Source organism: Mytilus edulis, chromosome 6 (assembly GCF_963676685.1).
Source record: "Mytilus edulis chromosome 6, xbMytEdul2.2, whole genome shotgun sequence".
Lineage (NCBI taxonomy): Eukaryota > Metazoa > Mollusca > Bivalvia > Mytilida > Mytilidae > Mytilus > Mytilus edulis.
The window spans coordinates 71961801-71982937 of NC_092349.1; the positions used below are offsets into that span (position 1 = coordinate 71961801).

At 31.5% G+C, this 21137-nt stretch overlaps 2 protein-coding genes across 2 annotated transcripts; both read left to right on the top strand.

The window, feature by feature from the left end:
- The first annotated feature begins 93 nt into the window (after nt 1–93).
- LOC139528341 (bleomycin hydrolase-like) lies at nt 94–12872 on the top strand. The gene is made up of 11 exons (XM_071324281.1): nt 94–206; nt 3566–3720; nt 4304–4453; nt 5126–5356; nt 6176–6268; nt 7073–7228; nt 8371–8529; nt 9488–9555; nt 10141–10261; nt 10892–10958; nt 11717–12872. The coding sequence occupies exons 1-11, from the start codon at nt 191–193 to the stop codon at nt 11863–11865; spliced, it is 1365 nt and encodes a 454-aa protein (XP_071180382.1). The 5' UTR covers nt 94–190; the 3' UTR covers nt 11866–12872.
- A 3274-nt stretch (nt 12873–16146) lies between these two features.
- LOC139528333 (toll-like receptor 13) lies at nt 16147–18477 on the top strand. The gene has a single exon (XM_071324269.1). The coding sequence runs from the start codon at nt 16202–16204 to the stop codon at nt 18338–18340; it is 2139 nt and encodes a 712-aa protein (XP_071180370.1). The 5' UTR covers nt 16147–16201; the 3' UTR covers nt 18341–18477.
- Nucleotides 18478–21137: the final 2660 nt, after the last annotated feature.

Here is a 21137-nt window from a genome sequence, read left to right on the forward strand (position 1 = left end):
TTGTTTCAAACATTTAAAATCTAGTTATAATTTATGTACATGGAAAAATATCTAAATGGTTAGTAAGACATTTTCGTTTTATGCCCATTTTGCTTTGTGGTGTTAGGGCGACTAAAAATCACAATCTGCCCAAGTACCAAAGTGACAGAAGCGTCTACTAAGTGACAGGACATATTGCAATAAGTGAAAAATGAGTAGCGTTCCAGGTAATACACTCGAATTTAAAAGAAAACATCTATTAGAAACATTGATTCGACCATTTCTTCTCAATAAAATAAACTGTTTAGAGCAAATTCAACAAAAATTTTCATTCTGTAAATAATAGGGTCGACTATCTTCTCGTAGAACCTCTATTGATAGTCATGATAGTCGACTTTATAAGTTGTTTACAGAATTTAATTGATAGAACTTCCGATTCCTGTGAAAATACAAAAAAAGAAAAGGCAGTGTTTGAGCGTTCTCAAATGTGGGTAAAAATAGTCAAATTGTGATGCGTAGGCTACGCATACCTGCATGTGGGTACAAATAGTCAAACTATGATGTGTAAGCTACACGTACCCTCATGCGGGTACGAATAGTCAAATTGCGATGCGTAGGCTACGCCTACCCACATCCGCTTTTATAATAAAATGCCATCAGATTGGAAATGTATCATCAGGTGATCATGGTGATGTGTTTCGTACTAATAACAATTTTCACTGCTTACGTTTTTCACTGTTGAGTTTTTAGTCAGGTGTTTACTCAAATTTGAAAAGCATTTCCTATCGAATGAATTTAGGTACAATGTATCTAGTTTTTTTGCCAAGGCTTAATACTACAATTTTTAACCGTTTCCATTTACTTTGCGATTTTCGTATGTGCTTCAAAGAATTGCCATCGCTCAGGGTAAAATATTTTGCATAAAGGACCAACCTGTGGTAAAATCACAATATATTAAAAGCCCCCATTTTTTTGTATATATGTAAAAAATACGGCGTCATAAGTTTTCGTATGAATTAAAAATTGGATCAGTTCACGGACAGGAAATGACTAGCCCAACAGGACGCAATTACGACTGGACACAATTACGAACGATTTCCAATGTTTGCCCTCTGAGATCATATCTATTTATATTTATCAATAAATGTTTTTATAAATAAAAACCCTATTAAAAATCCCTTGTTTTCATGATAATACAATTTATGTGCACTTGGTGAATGTTGATGCCGATGACAAAATCATTCTGAAAATATTATAAGAACGGCAATCTTGCCTGGAAATTATATAAAAAACACATAAAGGTAAGTGCATATTGCCTTCTTTTGTTAATATATAGCAAGAAAAATATCTCCCGATTCTGTTCATATGTGTGATGCCTTTTATCATGCCCGAATAACCCCACAATTGACGTTTTTTAGTCTCTTGTGACCCTATTTATGGCCAAAAGAAAATATGTTAATTTTATTGGTAAGTCCAGATAACTCCGAAAGAAATGTTGACCTATATAAAAAAAAATCATAGATGAATGATAAGTACACCACCGAAATGAATAAACTTGAATTTAGTGCTCCTTTAAAGGAGGAACTTACACAAAAACAAAAAAAATCAGAAATCTTTCCTTTACACATGACCGACATTTCGTCTGCAACCACTGCTGAAGTAATTGAAGTAAAAAACAAACTTGTGCCTCTAATTTTCCTATGAAAATGTTTTTGAGATAAAGATAAATGTATGCTTTATCAATCTAGACTGTTGTCATTGATTTCTTCTGCAAGATATATCAATATAGTGCTGTTCGGAATTGCGTCCATATGTGGCTCTCTTGACCCGTAAAACGAGGTCAAGCAAATCTTACTAAAGTATCCTAACGTGAATAAAAAATTATGTGGAATATGATGCAAAATGGAAAGCCTTCATACATCTTAAATTCTATGGTATAAACAATTCAAGAAAAGTAGTCTACATAAAAAAATATTAATCACAGTTCAAAAATCGTTCGTAATTGTGTCCGGTGAGGCTATATAATCCAGAACTTAGTTTTTTCAAAAGTCGTTGTTCTGGTGATTGCTTGAATAATAATAAAGGTTATTCAATACTTTTCAGTACTAGAAATAAATAGGAAATAGTTTTAGGTTGGTGTTTTGTGTGCTTAAATTGTTACATTTTTATTTATTTTCGATTGACACTTGGTTTCTACAAAGGACATTATTTTTTTTTAAAACAAGACAGTTTTCATATCCGTGTATCAACAATGATCAAGGATGTATAAAAATAATTGTCAATAAAGTATTGAATAAATGGATTTTGAACAGCCATGACAGCCATTTTATATAAGAACCATGATAATTTTAACGCTTGTTTGTAATAAAAATGATTAAAAAAACACATGACAGTCACATGTCTTGAAGATCCGATGTTGGGCAGGCAGACGATATAGCTATACTTCATGTAACCCTTCAGAATAATGCTCAACATATATTCTAGTGTGGTATTTTTTTTGGCATTAAATAAAAAAGCTTATCTGGTCAGTTTTATTAAATTTGTTCTAGCGTCTTTTGAAACAACTTTGAATATGTTTTAAAGATGTTAAGTTGTAGTGTTGTTGTTGTTCCAAATATAGAAAACAATATATGCGCGTGAAATCGAAACCGATGAAAAATGGATGATACAAAAACATAGGACGATAATGTGAAATATAAAGGAAATTATCGATAATATGGGGATTTCGTGTAAAACGAGTAGGGAAGTATGAAAAATAACATTTTCAAATTGTATTTATCATGTTTATTAGATAATGACATAATAACCATTGAAATTAAATGCACACTGATGGAAAATGAAACTGTACAGTCCCTGTAGTAGAAAAAACATGATAAAAATTAATACTATTCATGCTATTCATGCTATTATAAAATGTAAATGCAATTTTAAAGAATTAAATTTCACTGAATTTGATATGAGATTTAAAAATAGTCTTTTAGTAAAATGTAAAACAGAAACTAAGATTTTAAAACATCTTAAACTACTACATGTAAAATTAAAGCTTGGATGTCTATATAAAAATTAAAGAAGCAAGTAAAAATGTCAAATTAAACCAATTTTTGTCCATCTTTTGTCACGCCAAGTTTAAAGTGGAAAGGACATTCCATTTGGAAAGTACTGAAAGTAGACATATCCTTTATATCATGAATGGTTTACAATCCTTGTATTAGGTCTTTCCTGTTGAATTTATTTGGATTTTTTTGCCACGTGAATACAGGGGGAAAAATTCTGTTAAACTTTAATTCCTCTTTAAATTTTGTGTTTCCAGGTCTTCTGCAATTGACTGAGCTTCTTGTACTATACAATTTTATAAAATTAATCGACTGATAGCTATAGTTTTGAACAGGGACTTTCTATACTAATAGAATAGAAAGTCCCTATTTTGAACAAATTATTGTTTCAATTCATGATAACTTTGAAATGTCTTCCCCACATGTATATATCACTCTTTTCCATATTTAAATTCTCAAATTGTCATGATTGTTGTATGAATGTTTATGCTAAATAGCTCTTTTAATACTTTGTGTAATTTGCTAATTTTCAGGTATTCAGAATGAGGCTGTAAAGCAGTACAAGCAGTCATTTCTGTCTGATCCAAAAAATAGACTTGCCAGGAATGTATGTTCTAAACAAGATTTATGGGATGTGTGTAAAAATCCAGATGTTATCCATACCATCCCTCATGTATACAACTGCAAGGTATGTATAAAAGTTTCTAAATAGAAATATTAGAAGATGTGGTATGAGTGCAAATGAGAACTCTCCATCCAAGTCACAATTTTTTAAAAGTGAACCATTATACATGTACATGTAGGTATAAATATGGTCTTCAACATGCATAACATACATATATAAAAATTCTAGAGTTATGCCCCTTTACAAATGGAAAAACTGCTGAATTGGTTGTTTCCATACTCTTACTTTAGTTTGCTGAACAACCAAATTTAATGAAACTTATCATGCTTATACGCAATGCTTAACATAGACCAAGATTGAATTTTGGTAGCGTCACTTTTACAGTTCTTGAGTTATGTCCCTTTATAAAAGTATATGCAAGTGGGGGCATCATCTGTGTCCCATGGACCCATTCCCAATTTATTTAAGCCAATGATGTTGCACTTTGCTTGCTAAATGGAATACCAAATGGAATACAGTGGTATACAGAGTTCTGTTGGAATTAAACTAAAAATGTCATTTGAATTGCTTTTATGGATAGGGTTATAAATAGAAAACTTTTGTGTATGAACCTTCAATTTCCACAGTATATATATTTCTTTTGCAGGTATCTGAGGGCAAGCCAATGACCAACCAGAAAAGCTCAGGAAGATGTTGGATATTTGCCTGTTTAAATGTTATAAGAAGCAAATGTATGAGCCAGTTTAAAGTTGAAAATCTTGAGTTTAGCCAGAATTACCTCTTCTTCTGGGACAAGGTAATCTATGTTGTAAAACCTGTAGATTTATTTCACTTAATAGATTTTCTTGTATTGCGAATACATTTAAATAACTACAACTTGAAAAATACTGGGCCAAAAATGTAAAGATATGTAAAATCATGTTCAAGTTATTGAAAGAAATTGTCCTGATTTTGAAAGATGAAACATTTTTATTTATGTGTGTATTCTGAACATTTTATAAATGTCTGAATTAATTATCAAGAGATTTGAATTAAGGGGCTTGGATTGAGTCCAGTTATAAAAAAAACCTGCTGTCTTCCGTGAAGTTGTTATTCATAAGTTTAGTCATGTTAGTGTCAGAATTATAGTTGTAGAACTTCCAATTTGATGTTTATAGATACATTAGGTTTGTGTCACATGATATTTGAATGCATATCAGGCATGTAGATTATATAATGATAAAACTTTAAAATTCTTGCACCACAGGCACAAATGCACAGTGGGCTTAGTTGCCCAATACACATAGTTTTACATGTCTAAAAATTTGGACACCTGTTTATCAGTATATAAAATCATTGATAATACTTGTTGTTGTTTTATTTTATTCTTTCAACAGACATAATATTTAAAATTCAAGAAAGAATTTTTGCAATTTTTTTTTTTTTTAAATATTGTTAGTCGTTAAAAAGCAGTTTTATTACATAAAAGGTTGAGAGAGCTAACTACAATCTGCAGTGTTACGTACAGTGTGCTGGTAAAGGTGAGACAGCTGATGGTCGTTTGGTTCACCACCTATTATTTAACCCTGCTGAAGATGGAGGCCAATGGGATATGATGATAAATCTGATAGAGAAGTATGGTATCGTACCCAAAAACTGCTGTCCTGATGCTCAAAGTGCTGAAGCTTCTGTCAAGTTCAACAGGCTCATTAATAATAAAGTAAGTTGTGTTCAATTAAATACTGCCGATTTATTATTATTCGTCAGATAACAATTTTCATGGGTTTCATAGATATAGGTGAACCACGAATTCATATGATCAAAGAATAATAATTTTTCTATGGGTTTTGCATGCAGAGATTAGCAAAAACATGAAATCATATATCCTCGAAAATAAACAAATCTACAGTTCTGACTTTGACTTTTTTTTAGAATAACAGTAAATTTAGAAATGTTTGTATGCATTTTTTATTCTTAAACAATGTACAGAAATAGGTGATTGATTATTGCAATTTCAGGAAAAGCTACTACAACCATGACAGCAGTGCTATACAAATTATTGATAATTGTATTTATTGGTTTTAATAGCTGCCTATCCAATCACATTATCACAATAATAAAAAACTTAGAAAAATTCTTAATTTTAAGTAATTGCAGATATAAAACCATTGGTTGTTTCCTTAAAATGCTGAAAACTAAATTCTGCAAGCAATTTATTTAAACAAATTTTGATCATGTTGATAGTAGAAAAATAACTTGATTTATGATGAGTCAATGATATTTGATATGCAATTGTATAAGTGTTGGCTAATACATATCTAATTTTCACAGAAATTATTTGGCCCTGTACTTGCAGTATTGGTTCATTCTTTGGAATATTTTGCATAATTTATAAATTACATGTTAAAGTATTGCTATTTTAATTGCAAAAAATAACATATATACTGGCAAGACACATCTATGTGTCAACAGTTAATTTATTTATCTTTTTTGATGAAATGTATATTTCTGACCCAAGTATTTCTTTGTATTATTATAGATGAGAGAGTTCTGTAACTGTCTACAAACTATGGTAAAAGATGGGGCATCAGAAGCAAAGGTACAAGCAGAAAAAACCAGGATGATGGAACAGGTAAGACAGAGATTATACTGTTGATTCATTGTTATTAGTTGGATAGCAATTTTTCGTGGTTTTCGTGCACGTGAGTACAAGTGTCCAAAGGATTACAAATATACTATAGGACTGATATACAGAAAATGGATAAAGCACAAAATCGAAAATCAACAAAAATGAAAGTGTTTCCCAAACTCAAGAAAATTGATACCCACAAAAATGAATAAATCCACAGTAATGAGAAAAAACACAATTATTGAACAGGTACGGTATAGAAGAAATTCCCAATATAATGGAATAGGTATGAGACAGCTGTTACAGAAAAAAACACACAAAAAATTACAGCAGATGAAAGAACAAAAAAGAAAAAACAGAATGAGAGAGCTGATACATAAAAAAAGACATGGAATAATTGAATAGGTAAGAGAGAGATGAACGGGGCTGAGTTCAATATCGTAGCAGCTACGTAGCGGCTATGTAGCTGCTATCAATATCTATGTAGCAGCTAGTCTATAACTAGATGTTCAACAGTCAAAATCTGTGTAGCACTATGTAGCTGCTATGATATTGAACGCAACCCAGGTAAAAGAATTAGTAGAGTTTTACCTTCTAGTTTTGATCATATAGAAATATATTTTTTGAAAATAATATGTTTAATTTTGAATATAATGCATGAAGTTCTGGCTTAACAGCTATAGTTAGTTAAGTGATTAAAATCCCTTATACATGTTATAGTAATCCATTAACATTGAACTAAAACAAAAATAAATTAATATTTGTTTTGCTACGTGATATGATATAAAGTTATATATATGTTTGCAGATATACAGAATAGCAGCCACATGTTTAGGGACACCATTAGAGACCTTCACCTGGGAATTCTATGACTTAGAAAAGAATTATGTCAAAATTGGACCAATCAAACCAGTCGATTTCTACCGACAATACATCAAACCAATCTATAATATGGAGGATAAGGTAAAGGTTCTATTGTAATGTATTTACTCTATGTGCATTGTCAATTTGGCTGTGTGTGATCAGTTCCTGTGAGTTTTCATGAATCTTGTGTGAAACTCATATGAACTTCATATGAAAATCACATATTAAGTGTGTTCATATGAATTTCATATGAAAATCACATATTAAGTTTGTTCATATGAATTTCATATGAAAATCACATATTAAGTTTGTTCATATGAATTTCATATGAAAATCACATATTAAGTTTGTTCATTTGAATTTCACATGAAAATCACATATTTTAAAAAAGTTGTCATAAATTGTCAAAATAAAGTAATTCAATTAAAATAATTTAAAATCATGCAATTTATCATTTTTTTAAGTGAAATTCACATTAAAATGTTTATTAAAGCTTGTTTGAGGATAATCTCACACAAATTTTCATGTGAATTTCATGCGAGATTCATTTGAAATTCAAGGAAGCAAAGGACAAGGTTCACTTATGGCACAAAATGGCCTTAAATATCAACTTTATCATAAAACACCAAAAAGGTCTCAATTTGGTTCGTAAATGGGTCTAATTCAAAAGTCTAAATGCTAAATATATCTGACAGTTTTTTTCATAAAAGTACATAATATTCTCCAAAGTAAGCCCATTTGGGACATTTTGTCAAAATATGATGATTTTGTGCATTTTTCAGACCTAAAAGCTTTAGAAACACCTTGGCCGCCACCTACGATTCAAAATGTGTTGTAACCAAAAGATTCCAATTTTGATATACATGTAGATTTCATCAATATAAAAAAATTTTGGATCGTAGACGGCCAAGGTTAATTATGCCAAAAACAATTAAGATTATGGGGAAAAAGTACCAAAATTGACCTTTTATTTACTAATTATGTTTATTTAAGGGGTCATAGCTCCATAAATTGTAATGGAAAGTGCCAGAAAAACTATTTTTGTCTTAATAGTATTATCACAAGTATTTCTATGTGAACTTTGTAATTTTTTGGCCCGATTTGAAAAACATAAAAAAATCAGGACCAATTTTAACCCTTCGTGATCCTTCTCCTTTTGCCTGTGTAAAGTATGTAAATAGTAGGTGAAATAATGTTGAAATGTATATCATTTTTGAATTAACATTATTATTTGTTGATAGGTGTGTCTAGTGAATGATCCTCGTCCAAACCATTCCTACGGCAAACTGTATACAGTAGACTACCTAGGAAATATGACTGGTGGACGACCAGTACTATATATTAATCAACCAATTGAAGTTTTAAAGAAGGTCACTATAGCTTCTCTCAAAGATGATGAGGTATTTTATGTGTTAAATAAATATTCAAACTATATAGTAAATTTGGTCCTGTTTAAAGTAGACATTCATTATCGAAAATTATAATATTATCAAAGAACTACTGTGTTGATGGATTTTAATGAAATATTGTATAAATGCAAATTTATGCATAGATAGATTCCTTTAATTCATAAATATTACCTTAACAGAAATGTATAAAACATTTATCATGTTTATCAGGGTTGTTTGTATAATGTTGTGCCATACATTCTGATCTTTGAAGTCTATAACTGTATCAACTTTTTAATGCAGGATTCTTATGCACCTTTAGATTTTTTTCTTTTCTTTTTATGTTTGGATTAAAAATTAAATGAATATGATGGAATATGTTATAACATTTCTACAATTTTGAAATATGAAATAAAGTAAGGTAAACAAAATACTTATTGATTTAGTAGACTCACTTAAATGGCATTATTTATATTTGAATGTAGATAAGAAAAAAGAAGATATGAAATTTACATTAATAAGATAGAAAGGAGGATACAAACAATCAGAAGACACATGAAAAAGATATGTGCACAAGAAAAGTACAACAGTTGTCAAAATTGCATATTTTACGTGCATATATACTGAATTACATTTGTATTTTTGTTAATAATCAGTTTTCTAATTTTCATAAATGTTTCAACAGTAACATCATGGAGGGGGGATAGGACCTTTATCGGGACTCCGGGATTGGTTGTTTTTAACCTCGGGATTTCGGGATTGACCCTTTCGGGATCCGGGAATCCTTTTTTTTGGATTTCGGGACGTCGGGATTTACTTTATTTAAATTCGGGACCTCAGAATTTCGTTATTTTAAGTCCGGGATTTCGGGATCAGGACCGCTCCTATCCCCCCTCATCATGAAAATGGTAATACATGTAGTTCCAAAAGTAAAATTTACAACTGAATTTTCTTTTATTGTTATTTGTAGGCTGTGTGGTTTGGATGTGATGTAGGCAAATGCTTTTATAGACAAGCAGGCTTACTAGATTTAGATGTGTAAGTTGAATTTCAATAACTTTAGAAATGCTGGAAGTTAAAATTGAGAATAGAAATGGGAAACATGCCAAAGAGACAACAACTCGACCAAAGAGCAGACAACAGCCGAAGGCAACCAATGGGTCTTCAATGCAGCGGGAAACTCCCGTACCCAGAGGCCTGCTTCAGCTGGCCCCTGAACAAAATGTATGCTAGTTCAGGGATAATGGACGTCATACTAACATCCGAAACATACTCAAAAAATTTAATTAAAAATCATACAAGACTAACAAAGGCCAGAGGCTCCTGACTTGGGACTGGCGCAAAAAATGTAGTGGGTTAAATGTGTTTTTTGAGATCTCAAACCTCCACCTATATCTCTAGCCAATATAGAAAAAACAAACACACAACAATACGCATCAATTATCATATGAAGCCCTGAACTAGTGGTTTTATCCTTTCAGAAGATGTGATACAATTCAGTAGAGAAAACCAATTTCTTGAATTATACTGCATGACAATGAATGAAACATATACCCTCCCATATATCAATGATTTTATATTATAAAGTATTTGTAAATAAGGAGAATCGACTTTTTATTTCAGATTAGATTTAGACTTAGTTTTTGGTACCAACATGCTAGGCATGTCTAAAGCAGACAGACTAATCTATGGAGAATCTTTGATGACTCATGCAATGACCCTTACTGCTGCACAAGTTGAAGAGGTTTGACCTATTTTCTAGCTAAATTAAGAATTTTCTATAACTTATAACATTTGATATATAAACTGCAAAGCAGAAAGCAATGCTTTTTATTGAGCCACCTTTCTATGAAAATCTGTTACAGCTAGTAAACATTAAAAATTATAAGCTATGCAATTAGCCCAGCAGAGTGTTCCAAAAAACTTTTATTTGGAATAGCAAGAAAGCTCATTTTAGGAAAATGTAATCCCAAAAGGTTAATTTGATTATTGACATTAGTAATGTTTTATTGAAAATTTTACTGTAACCATTTTATGTGTCATGAATTTTATAGCAATATTCAGAAATAAGAGTGCAAAAAATATTGAACAACGTTTAGAAATTATTGTCCTCTAAATTACTGAATAAAGGAGCTACTTTTGGGAAATGTTATTAATGAAGCCAATTTATCATATAAGAACAAAGTGTAATAAAGTCTTAGATCAATAATTATAGATATGATGTCACCCCTTTCCTTAAATTCTGTAGGATAATAGTATATTTTACTAAAATCTTAGGATGAAATATTTATATGGATATATACATATAAATTTTTTGCCAGCTATTTATAGAGTAAACTATATTTTAAATCTAAGTCATCTGTATGTTTTGCAGGGTTCCGATTGTACAGCTACCAGGTGGAGAGTAGAAAATTCCTGGGGTGATACTGATGGAGATAAAGGTAGAACGTGTTGCAATATTTTTTTTATAATCATAATGCTTTTGTAGTCACATTTCCTTAAATAACAATGAATGAACAATGCATATAAAAAAAGAAGATGTGGCATGATTTTCATTGAGACAACTCTCCACAATATACAAAAATGACACAGAAATTAACAACCATAGGTTACCATATGGCCTTCAACAGCGAGTAAAGCCCATACTGCATAGTAAGCTACAAAAGGCCCCGAAATGACAATGTAAAATAATACAAACAAGAAAACTAAGAAATAATCTGTCAATAATAATCAGTATTATACAAGTCATCAATTAAGCTGTTAGAGACAAGAACTTATAATGGGCTTACCAAATTAAGAGCTTTAAAAATGACAATAGATATGTTTGGATAGTAAAGTACTGCATATTCCTTTAAAAGCAATTGAATGAACACCCTTAAATTTGACGTTAAAAAATGTAATATTTTGACATTCATAACATCTTACAACTACAATAATTTATATACTGCTTCAAAGTCAAACCTTTATGACATTGTATGTGAACTGGACAGTTTTATTCTTTTATTAACAGCTCTTCACTATGTTTTTTGAGCCACCATTTTCTCTCTCTTTTATTGTTCTGTCTTTTGAAGAATTGGTATTTTACCTTTTATGTATAGTGAGTGTTATTTTGACCATTTCTTTAAAAATAAATTATATAACCTTTTAACCACTTTTTAAGTTTGTTTGTTTATAATAATCTTGTTTTTCTGTTTTTCAGGCTACATAGCAATGTCAGATAATTGGTTCTCTGAGTTTGTGTATGAAGTTGTGGTAGATAAGAAATATCTAACATCAGATATGCTAGATGTACTAAAACAAACACCAGTTGTTCTACCGGCCTGGGATCCCATGGGAGCACTAGCTTAATGATACATTAACATTTAGATGATAATATTCCAGTAGTAAATAGTGTTGTAGACTTCTTTTACTCTGATGAATGATAACTCTGTTGAATATGTACTGTCTCATTTTCACAATGAACTTTTCCAAGAAAATTTCAAGAGGACCAGAATGCTTAAAATTTTGTTATCTTAATAATTGATCACTCATCCCTGATAAATCAGTTAAACTACATGTATTCACTTGAAAATTACTTTTGTTTAGGAAAGGTTTGTTTGAGAAAATATATATTCAAATAATCTATCAACATTTACTTTTAAATGTATTTCCATAACACAATAGTATAATTGAGAACTACTGGGTCATTGAATTGGATAGATACATATATTTGCTATTATTTTTAACTTCATTCAACAAAACAAAAACAAAAATCTTACTTTATCATAATTAATATATTAAATGAAGATCAACAAACTGGTGGATATGGCCTGAAGCTTGTGAAATTTTTAAATTATAATAGAAAATAAATATATATGAAATACTAAATCCTATCTATACTGAATCCTAATCATGAGGTCAGAGTATGCTGGTGTTGTGATATTTATTTAGATATGCTCAGGGTGTAGTTATATTCAGAGTTTTATAATGGAGAACATTTATTACTATATCCAAGTGCTAAAAAATTGGAATTCTTATAATGTGATATGCACAATTTTATTTCTGATTTTGGAAGATCAATTACAAGCTGCTACTGTAACTGTTTTGTATGAGCAACTATTAAATTATTTATATACAATGTATATATATATTACACATACAATTAATGGTAGTGTAATTTTGATAAATTATATATATGGGTGTACTTGTGATTGAAATAATTAATTTATTTGAAAATGACAAACACACATACTGTGTTGCATAATTGGTTAAAGTTTAAATAGTAATAGGGACATTTTTTTTCAGCATTTGATATAATACTCTGTAAAACATGGCTTAAACATATAATAAATTAGACAATCAGTGTTCTCTTCAAAGATGTTTTATTTAGATTGCAGAAACACATTCTCTTATCCTCTATTATACCAGCTTCAAATGCAATAAGTAAAAAGTGAAATAACAAAAATACCGAACTGCAAGCAAAAATTCAAAACGGAAAGTCGTCTTAAAATGGCAAAGTCAAAAGCTCAAACACATCTACAAAAAGGAAAACAATTGTTGTATTCCTGACAGGCATTTCCTTATGTAGAGAATGGTGGATTAAACATTGTTTTATAGCTGGCCAAACCTCTCACTTGTATGACAGTCACATTAATATTGAATTCTAACTATTTATAGCTGGCCAAACCTCTCACTTGTATGACAGTCACATTAATATTGAATTCTAACTATTTATAGCTGGCCAAACCTCTCACTTGTATGACAGTCACATTAATATTGAATTCTAACTATTTATAGCTGGCCAAACCTCTCACTTGTATGACAGTCACATTAATATTGAATTCTAACTATTTATAGCTGGCCAAACCTCTCACTTGTATGACAGTCACATTAATATTGAATTCTAACTATTTATAGCTGGCCAAACCTCTCACTTGTATGACAGTCACATTAATATTGAATTCTAACTATTTATAGCTGGCCAAACCTCTCACTTGTATGACAGTCACATTAATATTGAATTCTAACTATATGTGAGCAAAACAAACAGACATTAAATGTAGAAATGTCAAACATTTGGGGTACAGCTGTCAATATTATAATATAATCTTAATCACTTATACGACAAATAACTGTTTTAATTAAAAATCACAAAATGGCGTATAGACTAAGAACAGAAGCAAAAATGAAAGACAAGAATTCAAAATTGACCATAACACAATGGCAGGATGTATAAGTACCGAGCCACGTCATATGTATATAATCAAAAATGAACTTAACAGTAAAGGTTAAAAATATATAAGGACAAAAACTATGTGATACCTACTTAAGATTATTATCAACATCAGTACATAGAATCTATACTTCAAAACAGCTTGTATTTTTTATACGACCGCAAAATTTGAAAAAATTTTCGTCGTATATTGCTATCACGTTGGCGTCGGCGTCGTCGTCGTCGTCGTCCGGCGTCCGAATACTTTTAGTTTTTGCACTCTAACTTTAGTAAAAGTGAATGGAAATCTATGAAATTTTAACACAAGGTTTATGACCACAAAAGGAAGGTTGGTATTGATTTTGGGAGTTTTGGTCCCAACATTTTAGGAATTAGGGGCCAAAAAGGGCCCAAATAAGCATTTTCTTGGTTTTCGCACTATAACTTTAGTTTAAGTTAATAGAAATCTATGAAATTTTGACACAAGGTTTATGACCACAAAAGAACGGTTGGGATTGATTTTTTGTAAATTAATACAGAATATTTATCAACAAAGTCCAGGTATCTTACAATGAACATTTTTATAAAAAGGAACAGATGTTCTTTGGCATATCCTTGGCTCATCAACTTTTTGCTCAGATACTGGTGACGTTTCATAAAGTCTGAGTAGCAACTGCAAGCTCTTGAATACCAAATAAGTTGGGAAATGTATATTCCATATGCAGGTGATGTTAATTTTTTGCTGCTAAGGTATGGAAAATTTATTATTTCAAAAAAAACTCATGTTATGTCAAATTCGTAGTATAAGTCTAAAAATGAGGCAGAGGATACCGTGCATTTTATATCTTTAATTTTCGTTCTGGAGGATACATTTATGGAACCCAATCGATCAGAAAGTTATAGATTTTTTATTGGGAGAAGTTCATCAATGTATCTAAATATGAAACTAAATGATCAGCTTCTTTGATTTTCTTGTTTTTGACAAGTGTCTGAAGGAACACCAAAGCATGAAAATAAGGAGAGGCACACAGTTCCTTCCCATAGGAATGCCGACAATTTGTTAGAAAAAGTCTACCTCAAAATTCAACAACAACAAACTCTAGTATACTGATCAATTGCTCGTCTGTGAAGCATGGATATTTTACCGTTTTGTTCACTATTACCAAAGTACACAAAGCAATAAATTTATAGTGTAAGCTGACATATTTATATTGAAAAGCATTGTGGATGAAATTAAGAGTTTACTAGTTTCGTCGGGGACTTATTGAAAAAGTTAAGATGAGGGAAATTGTTTTCTTTAAAGAATGTTGCAGGGTTAGACATGTTTAAAACACCAACTCATCCCCTAACCTTGGAGAGCAGTGCAACAGTACAACGAATGAACCGACAAAAAAATAAGCTAAAAAAAGCTAAACTCACGTGATTTTAAAAAGCAGTGGTGAAGTTGAAATCATTCCTTCGTACATTTTACAGACACCATCACGATTTGGTTGACCGTTATGGATTATTTGTTTCACAGATGACAACAGGTATGTCCAATTGTATCAACAATCCCATCCCCTTTCCGCCAAAAGTGACATACTGAATTAGACTGATCACCCAGTTTGTACTAAAATTAGCAAAATGTCGGGTACCTCATGTAAAGCAGGATACTTTCGGGGCATCTGCGATCATCCCAGTTTATGTTGGGAATCGTGTTCCTCATTTCAAAGTTTTCTATATTGTGTTTTGTGTACTGTTGTTTGTATGTTTGTTTTCTTCTTTTTTAATCATGGGTTTGTGAGTTTATTTTTGAATTACAAGTTTGAATTGTCCCTTCTTGTATCTTTCGTTTATCTTTTATGGTTGACATACCTTTTTGTTGCTGAAATCGAGTGGTAGTGTCGATACCAATTGATTCAAAATTACAATTTTTGGAATAATAGCTGCCGAATATGTTTACAGGAATTAATTGATATACGAATAGTAATGTACTGCACAACCCCTCGCGGATATAAGTACAATCTTCTATAGTTCCAGTAACTTTGTAAAACATTTGAAGCATCATATTTAACTGATGTTACGGCATACTAGCTGTTTCTATTAATAAAAGAAAATGATGTTTGGGCTCATTGAAAGGATATATCAGATCGCGGTAAACCGGTCGAATGAATATCTCCGCAATAGATTAAGCAAAACTTCAATTTGACAATAATATAAAAATAATAATATAAATATTGTATTGATAATATGCATGCCCTTGAAATAAAGGGAACACACACGATAAAAAAAAAGCCGAACAATTGGTGTTATTGTTCTTGATATCCTTTTGGCCTCAATAATTTATTTGAACATTTAAACAATTTAAACAAAAAATGTGACCGGAATCGAACACATATTGTTAATTATAATCAATTAAAAACTTGAAAACATGCATCACAATAAGGAAATATAATCACTACAATCATGTAACTGTAATAAAGTGATCGTTGCACAACTGTTTTGTTTTTAGTGATGGATATGAAGAGATTTGCTCTTATGTTCTTTTATGTATGTAATATATTCATCCTTCGTACAGAAAGCTATGACAATTATCGAAAGGTTGACAACACGTGCCAATACTATAAAATGAATAGTGTCGCAAAATGCAGAAAATTACATTACATTCCTAGTTTAAAGGAATCTGTATTGGCTTTGGAAATCAGATTAAGTTATTTACCATATATCAACAGACAAACGTTTCAAAATATATCATCGAACAAAATCATTCGATTAGCATTTAAGATGAACAATACTATTCAGGCGATATCAAACGATGCGTTTTCAGATCTTAGATATTTGCAGACTTTGGAAGTTTCATTTGAAAGTCAGTTAAATGTATTAAATTTTAAATCATCATTGGGTAGTTTGAACGTATCATTCTTCAACGAATTGATTTTAGAGAGTAACGGTTGGACTTCACTACCGGGTAATTTACTTAATGATTTAAGTGGAGCTAAGTTGTCCGTATTATCCCTAAATGAAAATCATTTTGAGATACTGAATGCTTCAATATTTAAACCACTTATTGGATTGAAAAAGTTTTTTTGCGTAGAGTGCTCTGTAGCATATTTCAAGGTAGACGGAAGGATAAAGGTGGAATCAATTGACTTGACCGGTAATAATATCTTCGAAATACCAAATTTTTGTGACGATTCAGGCAAACATAGTCTGACTCCGGAGTTAAAAAAACTAATACTTGCAGACAATGCAATAAGACTTATCTTGCCATCATCATTTAAATGCTTAATTAGTCTACAAAGTTTAATTCTCGACGGAAATAGAATGAAAGAGCTGAAGAAAAATAGTTTTTCTCTCTTGCCCGGTCTGATTAGATTATCTATTACTCATATTCCACGAATGAAAAATATTAGACAAAAGACTTTTAACAGTTCTTCCCTCCGCACTTTAGAACTAAGCCATAACGGTTTTCGCTTTGATCACGTCAACGATTTGAATTATTTCCGGGGCCTTTTTGTTAACACATACAATTTGGAAAAATTGGATTTGAGTAACAATTACTTGCCTCATAAACAGCAACATACTCTTGCGATGTTTTATCCGTTGAAACAGTTAAGAACATTAAACATTGCAACTACGGGAATTGCAACGATACCTGAAGGACTATTTCAAAGTATGCCTTATTTGCAAAAGTTATTTCTTATTGGCAACAAAATAGCAAGATGGGATCCATCAACATTTAAAAATATGACGAACTTACGAATATTGCATTTGGATGGAAATCAAATTCACATTATAAACAGGACGTCATTTCCAACAATGTTGTTAAATAAACTCGAAAAATTTGAAATTTCAAACAATCCTTTTTGGTGTACATGTGATCAAAGATGGTTTTTAGATAGGTTGCGATCAACCAACATTACCAAAAAGATGCCAAATTGGCCTACATATTACTCTTGTGCATATCCGGAGAATCTAAGACATTCGTCACTTTCGAGTTATAGACCAACTGACGCAGAATGTGAAATTAGTTATTTTACATCCATTATTATAATTGCTGTTTGCTCAGTTTTAATATTTGTGTTTTTCTTAGCGCTAATATTGTATAGATGTCACATCAACTTGAAGAATTTACTTTATTTTGCCCGTGTTCATCACCGCATTAATAAAGGTTATTTGAAACTAACGTCATGCGACGATTTCGATTTTGACGCTTTTGTCGTATATTGCGATTCCGATCGACAATGGGTTCATGATGACTTGATAAAAAGATTGGAGGACAAAGGATTGAAGATTTGTATCCACCACCGAGATTTCGAAGTTGGAGAACCAATTATAAATAATATTGAGAAATTTATGAACAAAAGTTGGAAAATTATCGTTGTTATGTCCAATGATTTCGCCAAAAGTGAATGGTGTCAATGGGAAGTAAACTTGGCCCTAGAAAGAAGACGTCACCATGGCACGAATGCATTAGTTTTAATAATGTATCACCAAATTGACTCAAAACACATGACAAGTGGACTCAGAACACTTCTAAACACAACTCCACATTTAATATTTACAAAAGGTGTAGGTGAACGTATGTTTTGGAATGCAATAGTAAACGGTATTAACAAGTCTTTGATGTTACCACCAGCGGCCATTTTGTGAGACAGCTAATGATGCTAAAAAAGCAATTTTTATTTAGAAAAGGACATGTTTGAGTTTATGTGAACTCTAGTTGAAACTTTTTCTTTCAATCATTATTGTACATTTGTAGCTTTACACAAACATAAAAGTTAATGCGATTTTGTCGTTGTTGACATCCTTATATATTGGACTACGTTAACCATAATAATTACCCAATTTGTAACTATTCATCGTTAAAAAAAAAGCAGACAAAAGATACCCAGGGGATGATAAAAACTTGCAAGTAAAACATTGCTGACAACATCGCGGCAAAAACAATCTATTTTATCTGAACTAGTACATATTTTTTTTAAGGGACAGCTTAAATCCCGCCTCCATGCGCTTGATTTTTCGCTGTGTTGAAAACCCATTGGTGGCTTTGGGTTGTTTTTTTCTCTTTGGTTTGGTTATTGTCTCTTTACCACATTCCCTGTTTCCATTTTCAATTTTATTGTCAGGGGCTTCATGAACAGTTAAGGTGTTGGAATCACCACATCTTAGGTTGAATATTAATTCATTCGACAACTGTTCTGATATAGGAATTTCTTTTATAGTTAAAGAACAAAATACCAGGAGAACATAGTGTTATTTAGTTCCTGATACGAAGATAAGATTTTTCCTAAACCCTTTTTGTCAACAAATTAAAGGTCTCGATGCCATCAACTTTGGTAATATCCTTCTTCATTAATCAGTCACATTTGAAAGCACCTCCATACTTTAAAGATCAGTCACTACCTATCTCTTATACAAATAAAAATAACAATAATCACTTGTATTTTAATAAGAAACACTTATTCCAGGATTTCCATAGTGAAGATTTCAAGTGTATTCGATCAAGTGCAAGTTCCTTATTCATATAATAATAAAGTACGGATCGACACATTTCTCTGCAAAATTTATTTTACAAACGCTCTGTATATCTTGAACCTAAACTAATCAATTGGAAACAATCCAAAATAACGATCAACTCTATATATATAGATCTTTATACCAGGTAATGGAATAAATACAAAAAATAAGACATATATACTCCTTCTTAATGATTTAAGGCTATCCTATTGTTGATACAAATTAGAATTGTGAAAGGGAAAGGTTTAATGAATACTACATCGGTCTTTAAAGACGTGAATATTGATATGCACATGTTTTACGAGAACAAATGTGTTGTGTCCAAGCATGTAAAGCCCAGCACATCATTGTATTTGTCTGTAAATGACATTACATAATCTACTTGATAATGGAAATAAACTCATCATAGATTCCAGGACTAAATTTTATATATACGACAGACGCGCGTTTCGTCTACAAAATACTCATCAGTGACGCTCGAATCCAAAACAGTTGAAAAAAGCCAAATAAAGTACGAAGTTGAAGAGCATTGAGATTCAAAATTCCTAAAATTGTTGCCAAATACAGCTAAGGTAATCTATGCCTGAGGTAGAAAAGCCTTAGTATTTTTAAAAATTCAATATTTTGTAAACAGTTAATTTATAAATACATTTTTATAACAATATCAATGATAATTCAGGTCAGCACAAAAAGTGCTGACTACTGGGCTTGTGATACCCTCGGGGAAATAAATCTCCACCAGCAGTGGCATCGACCTAGTGGTTGTAAATAAACTCATCATAGATTCCAGGACTAAATTTTATATATACGCCAGACGCGCGTTTCGTCTACAAAAGACTCATCAGTGAACCTCGAATCCAAAAAAGTTGAAAAAAGCCAAATAAAGTACGAAGTTGAAGAGCATTGAGATCCAAAATTCCTAAAAGTGTTGCCAAATAGAGCTAAGGGAATCTATGCCTGAGGTAGAAAAGCCTTAGTATTTCTAAAAATTCAATATTTTGTAAACAGTTAATTTATAAATATAACAATATCAATGATAATTCATGTCAGCACAAAAAGTGCTGACTACTGGGCTTGTGATACCCTCGGGGAAATAAATCTCCACCAGCAGTGGCATCTACCCAGTGGTTGTAAATAAACTCATCATAGATTGCAGGACTAAATTTTATACATGTAGGACTCTGAAGTGCGATGGGGACGCTAAAGTACGATGGTTACGCTAAAATGCGATAGTCTACGCTAAAGTGCGATGCCTACACACGCAAAAGTGTAATGGTTTGTATAGACAAAACGTAAGTATGGATTGTGACATGAACAGTCTTTTACATCCCAGCTCCTTTGTTCTAACAGGGGTGATCTGTGCCGGATCACCCCTACCAGATCACACCAGTTTGAGTTTCTTTGTTATGCATGCTATCCTTTGTTCTGTAACATTTTGGCGGGAATGTCAAATCCACTATAAAACTTAATTATAATTAATCATACGGAAAAGACTATCTATCAAAATTCATGAAGAAAAAATCCAGTGTATATGCTGGGATTCGAACTCAAGACCTTTAGCATATCAAGCCACGACACATACCACTACACCAGGACGACTGGATACGAACTTGTAGTAATTTTACATACTAAAAGGAAGCAAGATCTTTTTATAAGTAGGGCGAGTTGTCAGACCTTTATTCAGTGGGGTTTAAACCTTTTTTGTTAATAAGTGAGTTTTCAGACTGATTGTTCAATTTGATTTAACACTTTTTCAAAAGTGGGCGAGTCGGTAAACAAGAGTGGGGCGATTTTTTTATAAAGTGGCGATATAGTGTGGGCCGATTGGCAAGTGGGGCGAGTTGTCATTATTTGATATCTACTCATCGTGTTTAGGGGTCATAAAGGGTATACATCATTTAATAATAAATACAGTATATTGTAATGGTTG

Bases quoted from the DNA above. Each gene is read 5' to 3' on its own strand.
- LOC139528341 (XM_071324281.1), top strand. The intron at 3,721-4,303 runs GTATGTATAAAA...TTTCTTTTGCAG, and splicing joins CTCATGTATACAACTGCAAG to GTATCTGAGGGCAAGCCAAT. The intron at 5,357-6,175 runs GTAAGTTGTGTT...GTATTATTATAG, and splicing joins ACAGGCTCATTAATAATAAA to ATGAGAGAGTTCTGTAACTG.
- LOC139528333 (XM_071324269.1), top strand. From the start codon at position 16,202: ATGGATATGAAGAGATTTGCTCTTATGTTCTTTTATGTATGTAATATA.